General features: G+C 42.9%; 1 protein-coding gene and 1 pseudogene across 2 annotated transcripts in view; one reads left to right on the top strand and one right to left on the bottom strand.

The window, feature by feature from the left end:
* Positions 1 to 16,699, bottom strand: part of RFWD3 (ring finger and WD repeat domain 3) — a 47,323-nt gene extending 30,624 nt beyond the window's left edge. Inside the window, exons 1-4 of one of the 2 annotated variants that reach the window (XM_017868716.1) lie at positions 16,628 to 16,699; positions 13,383 to 13,899; positions 3,583 to 3,785; positions 362 to 432 (exon numbers count right to left, since the gene is read on the bottom strand). In XM_017868716.1, coding sequence (XP_017724205.1) covers positions 362 to 432; positions 3,583 to 3,785; positions 13,383 to 13,897 — 789 coding nt within the window. In that variant the 5' untranslated portion in view covers positions 13,898 to 13,899; positions 16,628 to 16,699. The remainder of the gene's footprint in view (positions 1 to 361; positions 433 to 3,582; positions 3,786 to 13,382; positions 13,900 to 16,627) is intronic. The other variant, XM_017868715.1, reaches the window with a different exon arrangement.
* LOC108527376 (lamina-associated polypeptide 2, isoforms beta/gamma pseudogene) overlaps positions 15,274 to 17,256 on the top strand; it is a 5,287-nt pseudogene continuing 3,304 nt past the window's right edge.

The following is a 17,256-nucleotide window of genomic DNA, read 5'->3' as shown; positions in this document are numbered from 1 at the left end:
AAAAAAAAAAAAAAAAAAAAAGGGATATTCAAGTTGGGCATGGTGGCTCATGCCTACAATCTCAATGGTTTGGGAGGCTGAGGCAGGACAATCCCTTGCGCCTAGGAGTTCGAAACCAGCTAGATAACATAGTGAGACTCTGTCTACAAAAAACAAAAAATTTAGCCGAGTGTGGTGGCATTACCTGTAGTTCCAGCTATTCAGGAGGCTGAAGTGGGAGGATCCCTTGAGTCCAAGAGTTTGAAGCTACAGTGAGTTACGATTGCACCACTGCACTCTAACCTAGGTGAGAGTGAGACCTACTCTCTAAAAAAATAAAATAAAATAAAATAACATAAAAATAAAATGATGTTCATATTACCTGTTTGGGGAGGGTCTTGCCTCCATCGATACATGTAACTTCTTGCTCTGCTGAGACACCTGCTAGTTGCTCTGCCAAGTCATTTCCAGAAATGATAGGATAGGTAAAATACAAAGTAAGATATGTCAGGTATTAGAAGCTAGCAGGAGAGAGCCTGACTCACTAGTTTCCCATTTCTAATTGACAGTGTTCCTGCAAAAGGGATAACAATTTCCCCAGGTCCATCAGTGAATTTATTTTTAAAAACTTAGTTTGAAAATTCTCAAACATACATAAAAGTAGACAGAACAGTACAGTTAAGCCACAAGTACCCATCACTCAATTTAAAAAATAATCAATATTTTGCCAATCTTGTTCCACCTAAGCCCCCATTCCATTATTTTCTTTTGGTTGGAATCCTTAACAAACTTTAAGATGTCATTATACTTGCAAAAACTTCTGCAACACTGACAAGAATTTTTTTTCTTTTTTTGACATGAACACTGTGTAATTATTATACCTAAGAATATTAACAATAATCCTCCAATACCACTGAATACCCAGGCATCCAGTTCATATTCAAAATTTCTTAACAGTTTTCTCCTGCCTCAGCCTCCTGAGTAGCTGGGACTACAGGTGCACGCTGCCAGGCCCAGCTAATTTTTTGTATTTTTAGTAGAGACGGAGTTTCACCATGTTAGCCAGGATGATCTCGATCTCCTGACCTTGTGATCCACCCACCTCGGCCTCCCAAAAAATTTCCCGACAGTTTTGAAGCTGCTGTCTACAGATTTATTGCAATCAGAATCCAAAAAAGGTCTCCATAATGAGCTTGTGATGTCTCTTAAGTCTTTTTCATTTTATTACAATTCCCCCTCACCCATTTTTTCCCCTCTGTTTGTCACTGATTTGTCAGGTCATTTGTCTTATGAAAAGTCCTACACAACCTGAATTTGGATGATTGCTTCTTCATGAAATTGTTTAACTTTTACATACAATAAATTGAGCATTGTGCAACCATCACCATAACCCAATTTAAAATATTTCTATCAGCCCACAAAGATCCTTTATGCCCATTTAGAGTCACTTCACATTTGCACCTGCAGCCCCAGGCAACCACTAATATTGTCTCTGTAGATTTGCCTTTTCTGGACATTTTATGTAAGTGGAATCATAAACTATGTTGGTTTGGTGTTATATAAAACATTAAAAATTGTCCTCACAGATTTGAGATATTCTGTTCACAATATGTTAAATTTCCATATACATTTAGGTCTAGAAAGATGTTCCATTTGTAGACTGTTCTACATTTTTAATTTAAATGATTACATCTCTGAGGTATTATCTTGTTCCTCCACCCCTTTTTCTACAAACTATGCAACCTGGTTGTTAGAAGAGTCTTGAGCAGATTCAGTGTTGTTTTTTTTTTGGCATTGGGGGTGGGGGGACTGGCGTGTGTGTGTGTGTTTGTGTGTACAGTATTCCTAAGTGGCATGAGTATTTCTGATTGCAGCACATTAAGAGGCACATATGGTCTTGCTATCCTATTTTTTTGAGATGCTAAGATTGACCAACGGGTTCAGGTGGTATCATCCTGGTCCTTGTATTAAAAGGAATCCCATCAACCCTGCAACCTAATGGTTTTAGGATCCACTGATGATCTTTGCCTAGACATATAATTTAATTAGGAGTCACAAAATGATGACTTTTCTATCGTTCCTGCTGCAATTAGCTGAAATTTTTCTATTAAAAAAACCTTCGGCCGGGCGCAGTGGCTCACACCTGTAATCCCAGCACTTTGGGAGGCCAAGGTGGGCGGATCAGGAGGTCAGGAGATCGAGACCATCCTGGCAAACACGGTGAAACCCCATCTCTACTAAAATACAAAAAAATTAGCCGGGCGTGGTGGCGGGCGCCTGTAGTCCCAGCTTCTCAGGAGGCTGAGGCATGAGAACGGCGTGAACCCAGGAGGCGACAGAGCTTGCAGTGAGCGGAGATCACGCCACTGCACTCCAGCCTGGGAGACAGAGCGAGACTACGTCTCAAAAAAAACAAAACAACAAAAAAAAACAAACCTTCAAGCCTGGACAACATAGGGAGAACCCCATAGCTACAAAAAAAATTAGCCAGGTGTGGTGGCACACACATGTAGTCCTAGCTACTCAGGTGGCTGAGGATCGCTTTAGCCTGGGAGGTCAAGGCTACAGTGAGCTGTGAATGAAAACAACAAAAAAACCCCTTCATCAACTATCTGGTTGTCTGAAATACAGTTTATACAGGAAGGCAAAATATTAATATATTCCTGACCCTTTATTTACTAGTTTTGGAGTAATTAGTTGGGGTTCTAACAACTTACGATAGTGATAAATGAGGTTTTGGAAAATTACATAAATATGAACTTACAGATTTTCATTGATTATATTTCAATTCATAATCCAAGAATATTCTTTCAGTAGGAAAATATACTGAAAGAGCACCCTCTGGGGATCAGAACGTTCTTAACGTAAGCTGGACATCTACTTTAGGGGTCTCTGCCTACGACTGTTAAATAAAGTTCCACTTGCGTAACACATAACATTATACCAGGACTCCAAAGTGTTAGCCTAGACAGGGTGCTGAATTTACAAAACTTTTAAATAAAGAATCTAGGCCGGGTGCAGTGGCTCATGTCTGTAATCCCAGCACTTTGGGAGGCTGAGGCAGGTGGAACTCTTGAGCTCAGGAGTTTACAACCAGCTGGGGGAACATGGAAAAACCCTGTCTCTACAAAAAAATTTAAAAAATTAGCCAGGTGTGGTGGTATGTGCCTGTAGTCCTAGTTAGTGGGGAGGCTGAGGTGGGAGAATGGCTTGGGCCCAAGAAGTGGAGGTTGCAGTAAGCTGAAATTGTTGTTGCTGCACTCCAGTTGTCATTGGAGGGACAGAGCCAGACCTTGCCTCAAAAAATAAAAAAAGAAAAAAAAGAAAAAGAACCTACTTTCTCACATGTCTAAAAAAGTGAAAGAGAATATAAAATGCCATTAAAAAGTGACTGACTCACTGGGTCACAAATTACATTAAGCTGTAAGTCAGATCAAATCCTCTCTATATAATTATGGCCAGTGAAGGCTCTATAAAACAGGAATCCACAACACTTAGGGGAGAAAAGGGAAAGTGTCAAAGCACAAATCTAGTTTCTAGCCTTCTGAAGTTTAAGCTTTGTGGATGTTAGCCTTGTGAGTCCAAACCTGGTAAGATACTGACCTTCTAAAATGACAGCTCCAGATTCCTCTGCCTGGTCAACAACCCCTCCATACTCTGCAGAGCTGTCACTGTCAGAATCAGAACTACTAGACACCTGCAAGTCTTCAGACACAGGATTCCTAGTCTCTGAATCATATGTGGTAGCTGGCAAGTCAGGCTGGGTCCTGCTCACTTGAAAGTAAGCATCCAATGGTGCTCTCAACCTATGTACACAGAAAGACAACAGAATTACAGTACAATGAACTATCATCACAAAAACAATCTATAGTGATTTGAAGTAAATCCTATCACTTCAACCCATCTCCAGGCCATTAACTGCTGCCTTTGAAAGCTGAAGCAGGAATAGCAGATAAGGGGAGACTGGCCTCCTGGATATTATCTTTCACCACTCAACCACTGCTACATTAGCCCACACGGGAGCTTGATCCTACTGTTATAAGCCGATTCTATTTTACTGGCTATCTTGGCCATATTGTCAGTATCTTTAAAGGTCAAACTCAGCAATCTGTATGCTGGTATTAGGTAGCTGAAAACGGAGGTGAGCAAGAAGAAAAAGGGCTTTGTTGCCCAAATATGGCCTCACGGGATTTTGCTATTGCAGCCACCTAGACCAAGGTATTTTGGAGTACAGTACAGAGTCTGGCTTCTATAATTTCTTCACCTCTCATTTTAGGACAGTATTTTTCTTTTAAAATTTAAATAATGTTAGTTTTAAGATAAAAAACATAAATAATAATATGATATCAAAAAAAATAACTTAGAATGATGAGAAGATCTGGGGCCAAATCTAATACTCCAAATCTATCTTGGCTGGCTGAGTTTAAAATAACCACCACTGTACCTCAGTTTCCCTGATTCTTGGAATAACAAAGCATACTCCAGCTTGAGCTGAGGAGTTTGAGGCCACTTATGTCACAGAATTAATGAAACTTTATATTTAGTAGAGACAGGGGTCTTACCATGTTGGCCAAGCTGGTCTCGAACTCCTGACCTCAAATGATCCACCCACCTCGGCCTCCCAAAGTGCTGGGATTACAGGCGTTTAAGCCACCACACCCAGACAAATTAATGTAACTTTATACTATAGCCAGGCATAGTGGTATGCTCCTGTAGTTTCAGCTACTTGGGAGGCCAAGGTGGGAGGATGGCTTGAGCCTGGGAGATTGAGGCTGCAGTGAGCCACAACAGCGCCCATACTCCAGCCTGGTTGTCAGAGCAAGATTTGTCTTAAAACAAAAACAAAAAACAAAAAAAAAAACCCAGAAAAATGACACCCAAAAAACTTGGGAGGCCGAGGCAGGAGGATCACTTGAGCCTGAGAGTTTGAGGCCACAGTGTGTGAGTTATGATTGTGCTACTGCACTCCTGCCTGGGTACAAGAGTGAGACTCCATCTTCAAAAAAAAATAAGAGGCCGGGCGCGGTGGCTCAAGCCTGTAATCCCAGCACTTTGGGAGGCCGAGACGGGCGGATCACGAGGTCAGGAGATCGAGACCATCCTGGCTAACACGGTGAAACCCCGTCTCTACTAAAAAAAATACAAAAGCTAGCCGGGCGAGGTGGTGGGCGTCTGTAGTCCCAGCTACTCCGGAGGCTGAGGCAGGAGAATGGCGTAAACCCGGAAGGCGGAGCTTGCAGTGAGCTGAGATCCGGCCACTGCACTCCAGCCCGGGCGACAGAGCAAGACTCCGTCTCAAAAAAAAAAAAAAAAAAAGAAAAAAAAAAAAAATTAAAAAAACAGCTGACCGTGGTGGCTCACGCCTGTAATCCCAGCACTCTGGAAGGCCAACGCAGGAGGACTGCTTGAGGCCAGAAGTTTGAGACCAGACTAGCCAACAAAGTGAGACACCATCTCTATTAAAAAAATTTTTAAAACAAAAGGGCTCTAAACTTTAAAATATACCACCTCACTAATAATTACTAAGTATTACTGACAGGTGACCTACTGTAAGTTCTAATAATTGACATTAAATAAAATATTGATTATTACCCAGAAAAATTGTTGGGGACAGCTTACACAGAAAAATTTTGATTTCTAATAGTTTGGGTGCAATTTATTGATGAATTAGGGCTTTCTACTAAAAAAAAAGATGACCGAATGCTAACTAGAACAAAATAAACACTACTTAGTGTCCAACTCAATAGACAAGATTTTTCGCCCTTTTAAAAAAAGAAATGTCAATAAATCGAAAGAAGAAATAGCAATCAAGTTGCTTTTTCTTTTTTGGAAATTGAGATATAATTAATATACTACAAAATCCANATCTTTGTTCACAGATATGCCTTTATATTGATTCTTAGCTGTAGGAGGCATTCATTCAAATACATATTCAAATAATCTTTTAGCTATATTGCTGCTTGTATATGGATTTCTCTTGCCTTCTGTGAACTCCCTTGTATCTCCAGGATTTCAATACAGGAATAAGGAGTACTCCAAAGATTTCTTGCAATTTCTTGGAAAAAAAAAAATGTGGTTTTTTTTTTTTTTTTTTGTTTTTTTTTTTTTTTTTTTTAGCATAACCACAAGGTTATGTAATCATAATCATAACCATTATCTGGTTTCAAAACATTTTTGTTACATCTAAAAGGGACCCGCACCTACAAGCAGTCATTTCCCCTCCTATTTGGTAGTCATGTCCTCTCCTCCATTCTTGATTTTTAGTACTTTGAGTCTTCTCTATTTCTTGGTCGGTCTAGCTTAAAGTCTGTCAATTTTGTTGATCTTTTAGAAGAACCAACTTTTTGATTAGTTCATTTTCTCTCTTTTTTTATTCTCTATTTTATTTATTTATATGCTAATCTTTATTATTTTCTTCTGCCTGCCTGTGTTGGGTTTTGTTTGTTCTTCTGATTATTTAGGTGTGTTAATTTCCACATGTTTGGTGTGCAAGAATCACACCCACGTAAGATGGTGAACTTAGTAAATGTTGTGTATGTTGATTGCTCCACCGACCAGCCATTCCCCTCCCTCCCTCTCCTTGGGCTTCCCTATTCCCTGAGACAAAATAATACTGAAATTAGGCCAATTAGTAACCCTACAATGGCCTCAGTGTTCAATTAAGGGAAGAGTCATACATCTCTTACTTTAAATCACTAAGCTAAAGTGATTAAGCTTAGTGAGGAAGGCATGTCAAAAGCTGGGATAGGCCAGAAGCCAGGCCTTTTGCACCAATAGCCAAATGGTGAATGCAAAGGAAAAGTTCCTGAAGAAAATTAAGTGCTACAAGCAAGGCTGATAAGACAGCCTTATTGCTGATATGGAGACAGTTTTAGTGGTCTGGATAGAAGATCAAACCAGCCGCAACATTCCGTTAAGCCAATCCCTAATCCAGAGCAAGGCCCCAACTCTCTTTAATTCTATGAAAGCTGAAAGTGAGGAAGCTGCAGGTGAAAAGCTGGAAGAAAGCAGAGGCTGGTTCATGAGGTTTAGGGAAAGATACTGTCTTCATAAAATAAAAGTGCAAGCAGCAGCAGCAAGTGCTGACATAGAAACTGTACCAAGTTATCCAGAAGATCTAGCTAAGACAATTGATGAGAAGTGTCTACACTAAACAGATTCTCAGTGTAGATGAAACAGCCTTCTATGGGAAGAAGATACCATGTAGGACTTCTGCAGCTAAAGAGAAGTCAGCGCCTGGCTTCAAGGTTCAAAGGACAGGCTGACTCTCTTGTTAGGGGATAATGCTGCTGGCGACTTCAGTTGAAGATGATGCCTTTTTTTTTTTTTTTTTTTTTGAGACGGAGCCTTGCTCTGTCGCCCAGGCTGGAGTGCAGTGGTGTGATCTTGGATCACTGCAAGCTCCGCCTCCCGGGTTCAAGCAATTCTCCTGCCTCAGTCTCCTGAGTAGCTGGGAATACAGGCGCCCGCCACCACACTTGGCTAATTTTTTGTATTTTTAGTAGAGACGAGGTTTCACCGTGTTATCCAGGATGGTCTCGATCTCCTGACCTTGTGATCCGCCCACCTCTGCCTCCCAAAGTGTTGGCATTACAGGCATGAGCCGCCACACCTGGCCTATGTCTGTGCTCTCTAAAAGGAACTACAAAGCCTAGATAACAGCTTATCTGTTTAGAGCATGTCTTACTGAGTATTCACTGAGTATTTTAAGCCCACTGTTGAAACCTACTATTCAGAAAAAAGGATTCCTTAAACATATCACTGCTCAGTGACAATGCACCCAGTAAACCAAGAGCTCTGACGGTGATTAATGTTATTTTCATGTCTGTTAACAAAACATTCTGCAGCCCAACTTTCAAGACTTTTTATTTAAGAAATAAGGCCGGGCACAGTGGCTCACACCTGTAATCTCAGTACTTTAATGAAACAACATCTCTACAAAAAATAGAAAAAATTAGCTGGGTGTGGTGGTTTGTGCCTTTAGTACCAGCTACTCCGTAGGCTGAGGCAGAGGATCACCTGAGCCTGGGGAGGTTGAGGCTGCAGTGAGCCATGATCACACCACTGTACTCCAGCCTGGGCAACAGAGTGAGACCCTGTCTCACAAAAAAAAAAAAAAAAAAAAAAAAAAAAAAGAAAAGAAAAAAAGAAATATTTTGTTGTGACTCTTAGTTGTGGGGGAAAGCTTTTTTTATTTTTTATTTTTTTTAAATTTCTTAAGATGATAGCTGCCAGTGATTCCTCTAATGGATATGGACAAAGTAAATCGAAAACCTTGAAAAGATCCACCATTCTTTTTTTTTGGAGCAGGGTCTGGCTCTGTCACTCAGGCTGGAGTGCAGTGGCACGATATTGACTCACTGGAACCTTTCACCTCAGCCTCCTAAGCAGCTGGGACTACAGGCATACACCACCAAGCCCAGCTAATTTTTGTATTTTTTGTAGAGACAGGGTTTCAACATGTTGGCCAGGTTGGTCTTGAGCTCCTGAGCTCAAGCCATCTGCCCACTTCAGCCTCCCAAAGTGCTGGGATTACAGGCATGAGCTACTGTGCCTGGGGGATCCAATATCTTTGATGCACCTAAGAACATTCATGATTCATGGGAGGAGGCCAAAATATCAACATTAACAGAAATTTAGAAGAAGTTGATGTCAACTCTTACGGATGACTTTGAGGGGCTCAACATTTCAGTTAAGGAAGTAACTGCAGATAGAAACAGCAAGAGAACTAGACTTAGAAGATGTGACTGAATTGATCTCATTCCTAGATTTTCCTTTCCCTCTTATTGGTTAGTTTATTGTTTATCCCACTGAATATCCATTACCTTAGGCAGGCCCCAGGGAAAATGATTTAGGCTTTTCACACTCTGCATTGCTCTAAGAGTAGTCTTGCAAATGGGGTTTTCCAGAGAACCACCAAACAGGTCACAGAAAGATAATTCTCTGGGAATGAGGCTTTGAAGGTGCTCCAATCCCTCTGGTGCCTGCCAGGCTGTTGGTTTTTACTACGATTACAGGCAGATGATTTTCACAACTACCCAGGAGCTGGAGAAGGGGACAAGAATAAGGAATGCCATAGAGCTCATTGAGATTTGACTGTTTTTCTTTAAACAGCCCTCCCTGGATTGCTGTAAACATTCAGTTTCCCAAATTATGAAAAAGTTGATCCTGACAAATTCTGCCAGTTCTTTCACTACTTTTATGGAGATAATTCTCTGTGGTCCTTACTCTGCCATTTTCGCTGACATCACCCAGGTTTTCTCTTTCTTTTTTTTTGAGACGGAGTCTCACTCTGTGACCTAGGCTGGAGTGTCGTGGCGCAATCTCGGCTCACTGCAACCTCCACCTCCTGACTTGGTCTCCTGAGTAGCTGGGATTACAGGCACCCGCCACCACACCTGGCTAATTTTTGTATTTTTAGTAGAGACAGGGTTTTACCATGTTGGCCAGGCTGGTCTCGAACTCATGACCTCAGGTGATTCGCCCACCTCGGCCTCCCGAAGTGCTGCGATTACAGGTGTGAGCCACTGTGCCTAGCCAGGTTTTCTTTTTAAACAGTGCTAAGCAACTTTACCAACTCCATTTCTTGAGATTCTGAGTGAACAGCAGCTATAGCTACATAAGACTAAACACATAAGAAAAGCATTTTATAAGAGGATTTAATCAAATACAAACTAGAGTTAGGCTGTTGACATGTATATCAATAGAATTCTACATAGAACCCAGTAAAAAAGTGGTAAGACACTTAAAAAAAAAATCACTCTTTAATACTGCTTTTATGTAGTAAAGAATATCCAAAGTCAGGCAAGAACACAGGAAAGGAGAACTACGAAAACCAACAGGAAGCAGTGCTAGGGTTTCTCCTTGGGAGCACAGATTTAGAACCCAAGAAATCCTCCTCCTTCCCTGCACTTACCGTCTTTGAATTAAATATATTTTGCCCCTTCCTTACTCTCTGTAGTCCTAGACTCCATATGCTCCACGAAAACAATATTGTAATCTGTGTTATTCACCAATATATTTAGGTCAAAGTTTAGTCTCTCATACAGAGGAGTGTTATCAATATTTGATGAATGAGTGATGACCCCCGCAGCCAGAATGAAACCGCCTCAAAAAAATAAGAAGGGAGTTTGTGACCTCAGCTAAGCCTGTTGGGAAGAATAAGCTCACTACTTAGCTTTCTGTAGCTTTGGCTTCTTGGCTGACTGTGAGTCAAAAGCTGTTCACCTTGGCCCAGGCTTTCAACACCTGGCCCAGGGACAGTCTGTCAGATGAGTAAATGTCAAACACCACACTGAGAATTTCATCTCAAGAAATTCAGAAGTTACAAGTGATTAGTCCTGGGAAAGCTCATACTTTAGGGAAAAAAGTTTTAATCACATTTATCTGGCTCCAGAACTGATGTTATTTCCATTGAACTGCACACTTCCTGACCTTTTAGGTTATTCCCTTTGTGGAGACAGATTATGGCTGCCAAATAGCTTGACTGACATCTTTCAACATTTAAATTCTGTATAACTCTTTCCCTGAACAGATTCTGTAAGAAAAAAAAATTTTTTTTTTTTTTTTTGAGACGGAGTCTCGCTCTGTCGCCCAGGCTGGAGTGCAGTGGCCGGATCTCGGCTCAATGCAAGCTCCACCTCCCGGGTTCACGCCATTCTCCTGCCTCAGCCTCCGAGCAGCTGGGACTATAGGCGCCCACCACCACGCCCGGCTAGTGTTTTGTATTTTTTAGTAGAGACGGGGTTTCACCGTGTTAGCCAGGATGGTCTCGATCTCCTGACCTCGTGATCCACCCGTCTCGGCCTCCCAAAGTGCTGGGATTACAGGCTTGAGCCACCGTGCCCGGCCAATTTTTTTTTTTTAAGACAGAGAGTCATTCTTGTCACCCAGGCTAGATGACAAGATCTTGGCTCAAGGCAACCTCTGCCTCTTAGGTTCAAGCAATTCTCATGCCTCAACCTCCCAAGTAGCTGGGACCACAGGTGTGTGCCACCACACCCGGCTAATTTTTTGTATTTTTAGTAGAGATGGGGTTTCGCCATGTTGGCCTTGAACTCTTGGCCTAAAGGGATCCGCCTGCCTTGGCCTCCCAAAGTTCTGGAATTACAGGCGTGAGCCACCATGCCCAGCCATATTGAGCAATTTTCTCACTAGAGTTTGGCTTCTGTGTGGCCCTCTAGTGATTTTATTTTTCTTTGTAAGTTGGCATCTGGTTTATAAGTGCCACCCTTATGTTGGTTAATACAAGTCAGTGTGCCTGACCAAGCGGAATCCACTGCCTCCCCCAACAAGAATGAGTGCGTGTATAAACAAGACTGAGGACTACTGCAAGAGGCCTCCTGACAGTCAGTCAGTTCCTGAAGACACCACTCATAACTCTCAGTCATGAAAAGTTAGCCCATATTTACTTTGGCACGGTCCCCAAATTACACCATAAGGTGCCTTCACCTGTAACACAAATGTATGAAATCTTACTCTGCCTTTATAATGTGAGTAATGACATCTTAAAATAACAGACTATAGGCTAGGTGCAGTGGCTCACGCCTGTAATCCCTGCACTTTGGGAGGCCAAGGCAGGCGGATCACGAGGTCAGGAGATCGAGACCATCCTGGCCAACATGGTGAAACCCCGTCTCTACCAAAAATACAAAAAAATTAGCCGGGTGCGGTGGTGGGCGCCTGTAGTCCCAGCTATTTGGGAGGCTGAGGCAGGAGAATGGCGTGAACCCGGGAGGCGGAGCTTGCAGTGAGCAGAGATCGCGCCACTGCACTCCAGCCCAGGCGACAGAGTGAGACTCTGCCTCAAAATAAATAAATAAATAAATAAATAAATAAATAAATAAAGTAACAGACTATAGCCAGACCTGCTGGCACACGCCTGTAATCCCAGCTACTCAGGAGGCTGAGGCACAAGAATCGCTTGAACCCAGGAGCCAGAGGTCGTGGTGAGCTGAGGTAGAGCCATTGCACTCCAGTCTGAGTGACAGAGCAAGACTCTTGTCTTAAAAACAAAACAAAACAAAAAAACCACAGTAACATGCATTTGCAACTCTTGTCAACACAGAACTAGGCATCTGTCATCCTTGATGGGCACTACAGACACTGGAGCCACAGTCATGGCAAGCCCAACATTAAAATCAGCAGGATCCATGAAAAGGAATGCTGAATCCAGATTCAGAAGGCACAATTCCAATCCAGCCTTATCACAACCAAATCACAAATTATCCCATCGGCTTCCTCATTTGTAAAACCTGAGTAATGGACGACCTAGCTACCACTTTTTAGTACCATCCCAGTATTTTCACAGTGTTAGAAAACATCGGCATGGTTGTGTATGCCTGTAGTCCCAGCTAATCAAGAGGCTAGGGTAGGAAGATCGCCTGAGCCTGGGGAGGTCGAGGCTGCAGTGAGCTGTGTGTGATTGCACCACTGTACTCCAGCCTGGGCACAGTGAGACCCTGTCTCAAAAATAATAATTAAAAGAAGAAGAAAGAGAAAACAAAGGGATTTGATCGAAGCTTCCTCCATCTGCCTGTGTAGAAAACAGGGCAGATCCAGGTTCCAATACCCATGCTAACTCCTCTATGCTACAGCTATGAGACCCTGAACAAAGCTCTCTCTCAGGGTACAAGTTTCCTTCACATACAAATTAGAAGTTGAATTATATTTCTAAACATATTGAAAACACTTAGAAGACATTTCAAATGTGAAATAAAATACTTCAAGTAAAGTAAGAAGTTAAAAAAACAGACAGGTTTAATTAGTTGGGGGTGGTGCCATGCGCCTGTAATGCCAGCTACTCGGGAGGCTGAGGCAGGAGAATCCCTTGAATCTGGGAGATGGAGGTTGTAGTGAGCCGAGATCGCACCACTGTACTCCAGCCTGGGCAACAGAGTGAGACTCCGTCTCAAAACAAACAAATAAACAAACAAAAAACAACAGACAGGGTACAGGCAATTGTTATTCTTCATAACAACCCTACTAAGACTTGACAGCTAAGCCCTTCAAGAGGCAAGTTCAAACCAAGACTATGAAAGAAAATTAATTAATTGTGCCTCTCGGTGGAATGCCAGTGAATAATGAATTTGGGTGAGTAGAGTAGATTTGCAAGTGAAGAAAGAGTTTTTGGTGTACAAGACACAATCTGAAGAACAGCCAATCTCTACAAAGATTGCCAACAAACTACCACCTAGTTTTCAAGGCACAATCGTTTAACTTATCCCCTCATTACTTTGTGAAGTAAGGCAAGCAATTTTATTTCCATCTGACTTATGAGGAACTGGGGGTCAGAAGTTATCTGACTTGCCAAGAGTCACACTGTCAGTCCTTGAATGGCAGAGCCTCAGTTTCACAATTCCTAGTACAGCAATGATCACAGACTTATTCATATATTGATTTACCTGGCACTGTCTGTCCTCTGAGACCCTCCGGCTCTTGCCCTCCGTGAAGCAGATACCCTCCTTCTTGTTCTCATTGGCCCTACACTGTGGTTTGAAGATGAAGGTCTCAGGAATTCCAGCATGCCATGAAGTCTCTGCAGTCCACTGATGAAGTTGGTCATTGAATGCAATGAAGATGCTCCGATGGTGTGATTAGCATCAGATCCCTGCCTATGTTGTTCTGAAGTTCTTGGATTGATGTTCTCCACATTGTCTTCTCCCAAGACCTCCACTTCTGTCAGGTCAATAGACAGTTGTGGAGCAGGCTGGAGTAGGGGTGGTGTCACTTGGCTGCCAATCACTTCAGGAGCTGGCTGGAGGATGAGTGGTCCCCCTTGGCTGCTGACCACATCAGCAGGAACAGGCTGGAGAAGGGCTGGTCCCCCTTGGCTGCTGGCCACGTCAGCAGAAGCTGGCTGTTCTTCAGCATGATTTAACTGTACCTGAAGATCATATTCCATTGCTTCATGAGCCATCACTAGGGAAACAATTATTTGCAAAAAGTATTAATAAAATAGATAAAACATGCTATGTAGGTGACAGAATCATATTTAATCTTTCTGATTTTATGCTTAATATCATTCTTAGCAAGACTGAGAAGCTTCAAGAGAATATTTTAACTATTTAAATTTTAAGTCAGAAGTGTTTGGTAATGGACTTTCTTCTCTATAACAAGCATTTATAACCAGTTTTCCAGTTTGTCCTTAGAAAACATGAAGTCCTGTCATCATAGTAGTATCTTCCAAAACAGAAAGATCTATGATAAACAGAGAAAGAGCATGTTTTTACACTGCAAAATTAACTGAGTTACTAACATCAAGAAATGGAAATTTACTGATTTTTTCCAAAAAGGCCTAAGCAAAACTTTATTCCTATCCCTTTCATTTTGTTTTCCATCTCTAATTCCATCATGTTCGCCTATTCAACAAATATTAAGCACCTATGTTCATGTTTCCTATCTTTAATTCCATTACATCATTTTGAAAACTACCACCTAGCTTTTAAATTAAAAAAAAATTTTTTGCGGCCGGGCACGGTGGCTCAAGCCTGTAATCCCAGCACTTTGGGAGGCCGAGACGGGTGGATCACGAGGTCAGGAGATTGAGACCATCCTGGTCTACACGGTGAAACCCCGTCTCTACTAAAAAATACAAAAAACTAGCCGGGCAATGAGGCGGGCGCCTGTAGTCCCAGCTACTCGGGAGGCTGAGGCAGGAGAATGGCGTAAACCCGGGAGGCGGAGCTTGCAGTGAGCCGAGATCGCGCCACTGCACTCCAGCCTGGGCGACAGAGCTAGACTCCGTCTCAAAAAAAAAAAAAAAAAAAAAAAAAAATTTTTTTGTTGTCATATAGATGAAGGCTTCCTATGTTGCCCAAACTGGTCTTGAACACCTGGCCTCACCTCCTCATGCACCAGGACAACAGGACTGATCCACTGTGCCTCTCTACCACCTAGTTTTTAAAGTATATCAGTATAACTTATCCTCTCAATTACTTTGTGAAGTAAGGCACGTGCTTTTATTTTCATCTGACTTACGAGGAAATGTGAGTTCAACTAGTATTTACTAAGCACCTGTTATGCAGACACCTTAGAGGCAAAAACAAGACCCCATGTATCAGAGTTAACATTCCAGCAAGTAAGATGTCAATAAACGAATACATGAGAAAATTATAGAATATGATGTTTGGGGTTGAGGAGACAAGGAGGACCAACTAAGACACAACTCTGAGGGAAGTAGTCTTTTAAAGAGTGAAAACTGGGCTGAGGCGTGAAGGATTAAAAGAAACTGGCTCTGCAAAGAGCCAAGGAAGTTTCAGAAGGAAATCAGTGCATAATAGGTCCCTGATGAGCATGGGTTTGACTGATGAACAGGACACCATCATTAAAAGGCCCATGGGCCTTGGTAAGGAGTTTCTTCTGTGTTAGAGACAGGGTTTCACCGTATTAGCAGGATGGTCTCGATCCCCTGACCTGGTGATCCGCCTGCCTCAGCATCCCAAAGTGCTGGGACTATAGGTGTGAGCCACCGCGCCCAGCCAACAGTCAAGTTTCTTAAAATCACCAGAGCAGGCCTGGCGCGGCCTCCACAGGATGGAGAGTGGTGCAGTAGTGAAAATAAATGGGAAAGAAAGTCTGCAAACTGAACGATGTGAGATACTTTAAGTTTTAAACATTTTTTGTATAGATAGGGTTTCCCACGTTGCCCAGTCTGGTCTTGAACTCCTCAGCTCAAGCAACCCTCCTGCCTCAGCTTCCCAAAGTGCTGGGATTACAGGAGTGAGCCACTGCAGCTGGCTAACTAAAAGCTTTTAATATGTTTCTAGGGTACAACAACAGTCTCCCAAGAATTGTGTGTCACAACATAAGTAAGACCCAAGCTACTTGTGTAGATGTACTTAAGAAACATTAAGCAACTCAGCCTTCAGGAAGACAAAGGGTAGAAACAGACTAAAAAGAGCAGAATCTAAGGGGCCGCCACACTGTCTACTCCCATATGGTTATTTAAATTAAATAAAAATCAAGTTCGGCCAGGAGCTGGGGCCCACACCTATTAATCCCAGCACTTTGGGAGACTGAGGCAGGTAGCTTGGGACCAGGAGTTGGAGACCAGCCTGGGCAACATGGCAAAATCGCGTCTCTACAAAAAATACAATTAGCCAGGCGTGATGGTATGCACCTGTGGTCCCAGCTACTCGGGAGGCTGAGGCAGAAGAACCCCTTGAACCTGGAGGGTGGAGGTTACAGTGAGCCGAGATTACACCACTGCACTCCAGCCCGGGAGACAGAGTAAGACTCCGTCTCAAAAAAAAAAAAAAGAAAGAAAGTTCCTTTGTCGCGCAGGACACATTTCAAGTGCTAGAGACCCACTATTAGGGCGGGTGGCTCCCATTCTGGACAGCAGAAATACAGAACATTTTCCTTGTCGCACGAAGTTCTATAGAACGGTGTGGTTCTGGAGCCGAAGCTTCTTAACCACTGTAGGCCAGTTGGAGGTGCCCAGAGCAAGAGACCATGGGCTGTGCACCCCAAACCTTGAGCATGTCACACAAATGCTTCTTTTTATGTGTGCTGTGTCGGGGTTCAAAACGTTAACCTCAGACTTGTCATCTTTATTCTTCAGGTTTCAATCAATGCCCACAACAGGCAGGATGAAAGCCCCTCAATTAAAGGTTGAGAGGAGGTGGGCAGGGGAAGTCGGGCCAACCTCGGTTCAAATCTTTGCTCTGGCCAGCACGGAGGGTCACGCCTGTGATCCCCGGATATTGGGATGCCCAGGCGGATGGATCGCTTACGCTCCGGTGTTCAAGACCAGCTTGGGCAACACAGTGAAATTCCCATTTCTATCGAAAAAGAAAAATAGAACAGGTCAGGTGCGGTGGCTCACACCTGTAATCCCAGCACTTTGGGAGGCCGAGGGCGGACCACTTGAGGTCGGAGTCCCAGACTGGCCTGGCCAATATGGTGAAACCTCGTCTCCACTAAAAATACAAAAATTACCCAGGTGTGGTGGCACATTCCTGTAATCCCAGCTACTTCGGAGGCTGAGGCAGGAGAATCGCTTGAACCCGGGAGGCAGAGGTTACAGTGAGCCGAGACCGGGCCATTGCACTCCAGCATGGGCGACAGAATGAGAATCCGTCTTAAAAAAAAAAAAAAGAAAGAAAAAGAAAACAATGAGCTGTGCGTGGTGGTGAGCACCTGTGGTCCCATCTATTGTGGGAAGCAGAGGCGGGAGGATCCCTGGGGCATGGGAGTTCGAGACTGCAGTGAGCTCTTCCAGCCTGGGCGCAGCAGGGAGACTTCCCTTCGTTTCTTAGGTTTTTTTTTTTTTTT

The sequence above is a fragment of the Rhinopithecus bieti genome, unplaced genomic scaffold, assembly GCF_001698545.2.
Source record: "Rhinopithecus bieti isolate Rb0 unplaced genomic scaffold, ASM169854v2 scaffold_2574, whole genome shotgun sequence".
NCBI classification, from domain to species: Eukaryota; Metazoa; Chordata; class Mammalia; order Primates; family Cercopithecidae; genus Rhinopithecus; species Rhinopithecus bieti.
The sequence above is the reverse complement of the archived record's forward strand: the minus strand, read 5'-3'. Positions and strand labels throughout refer to the sequence as shown.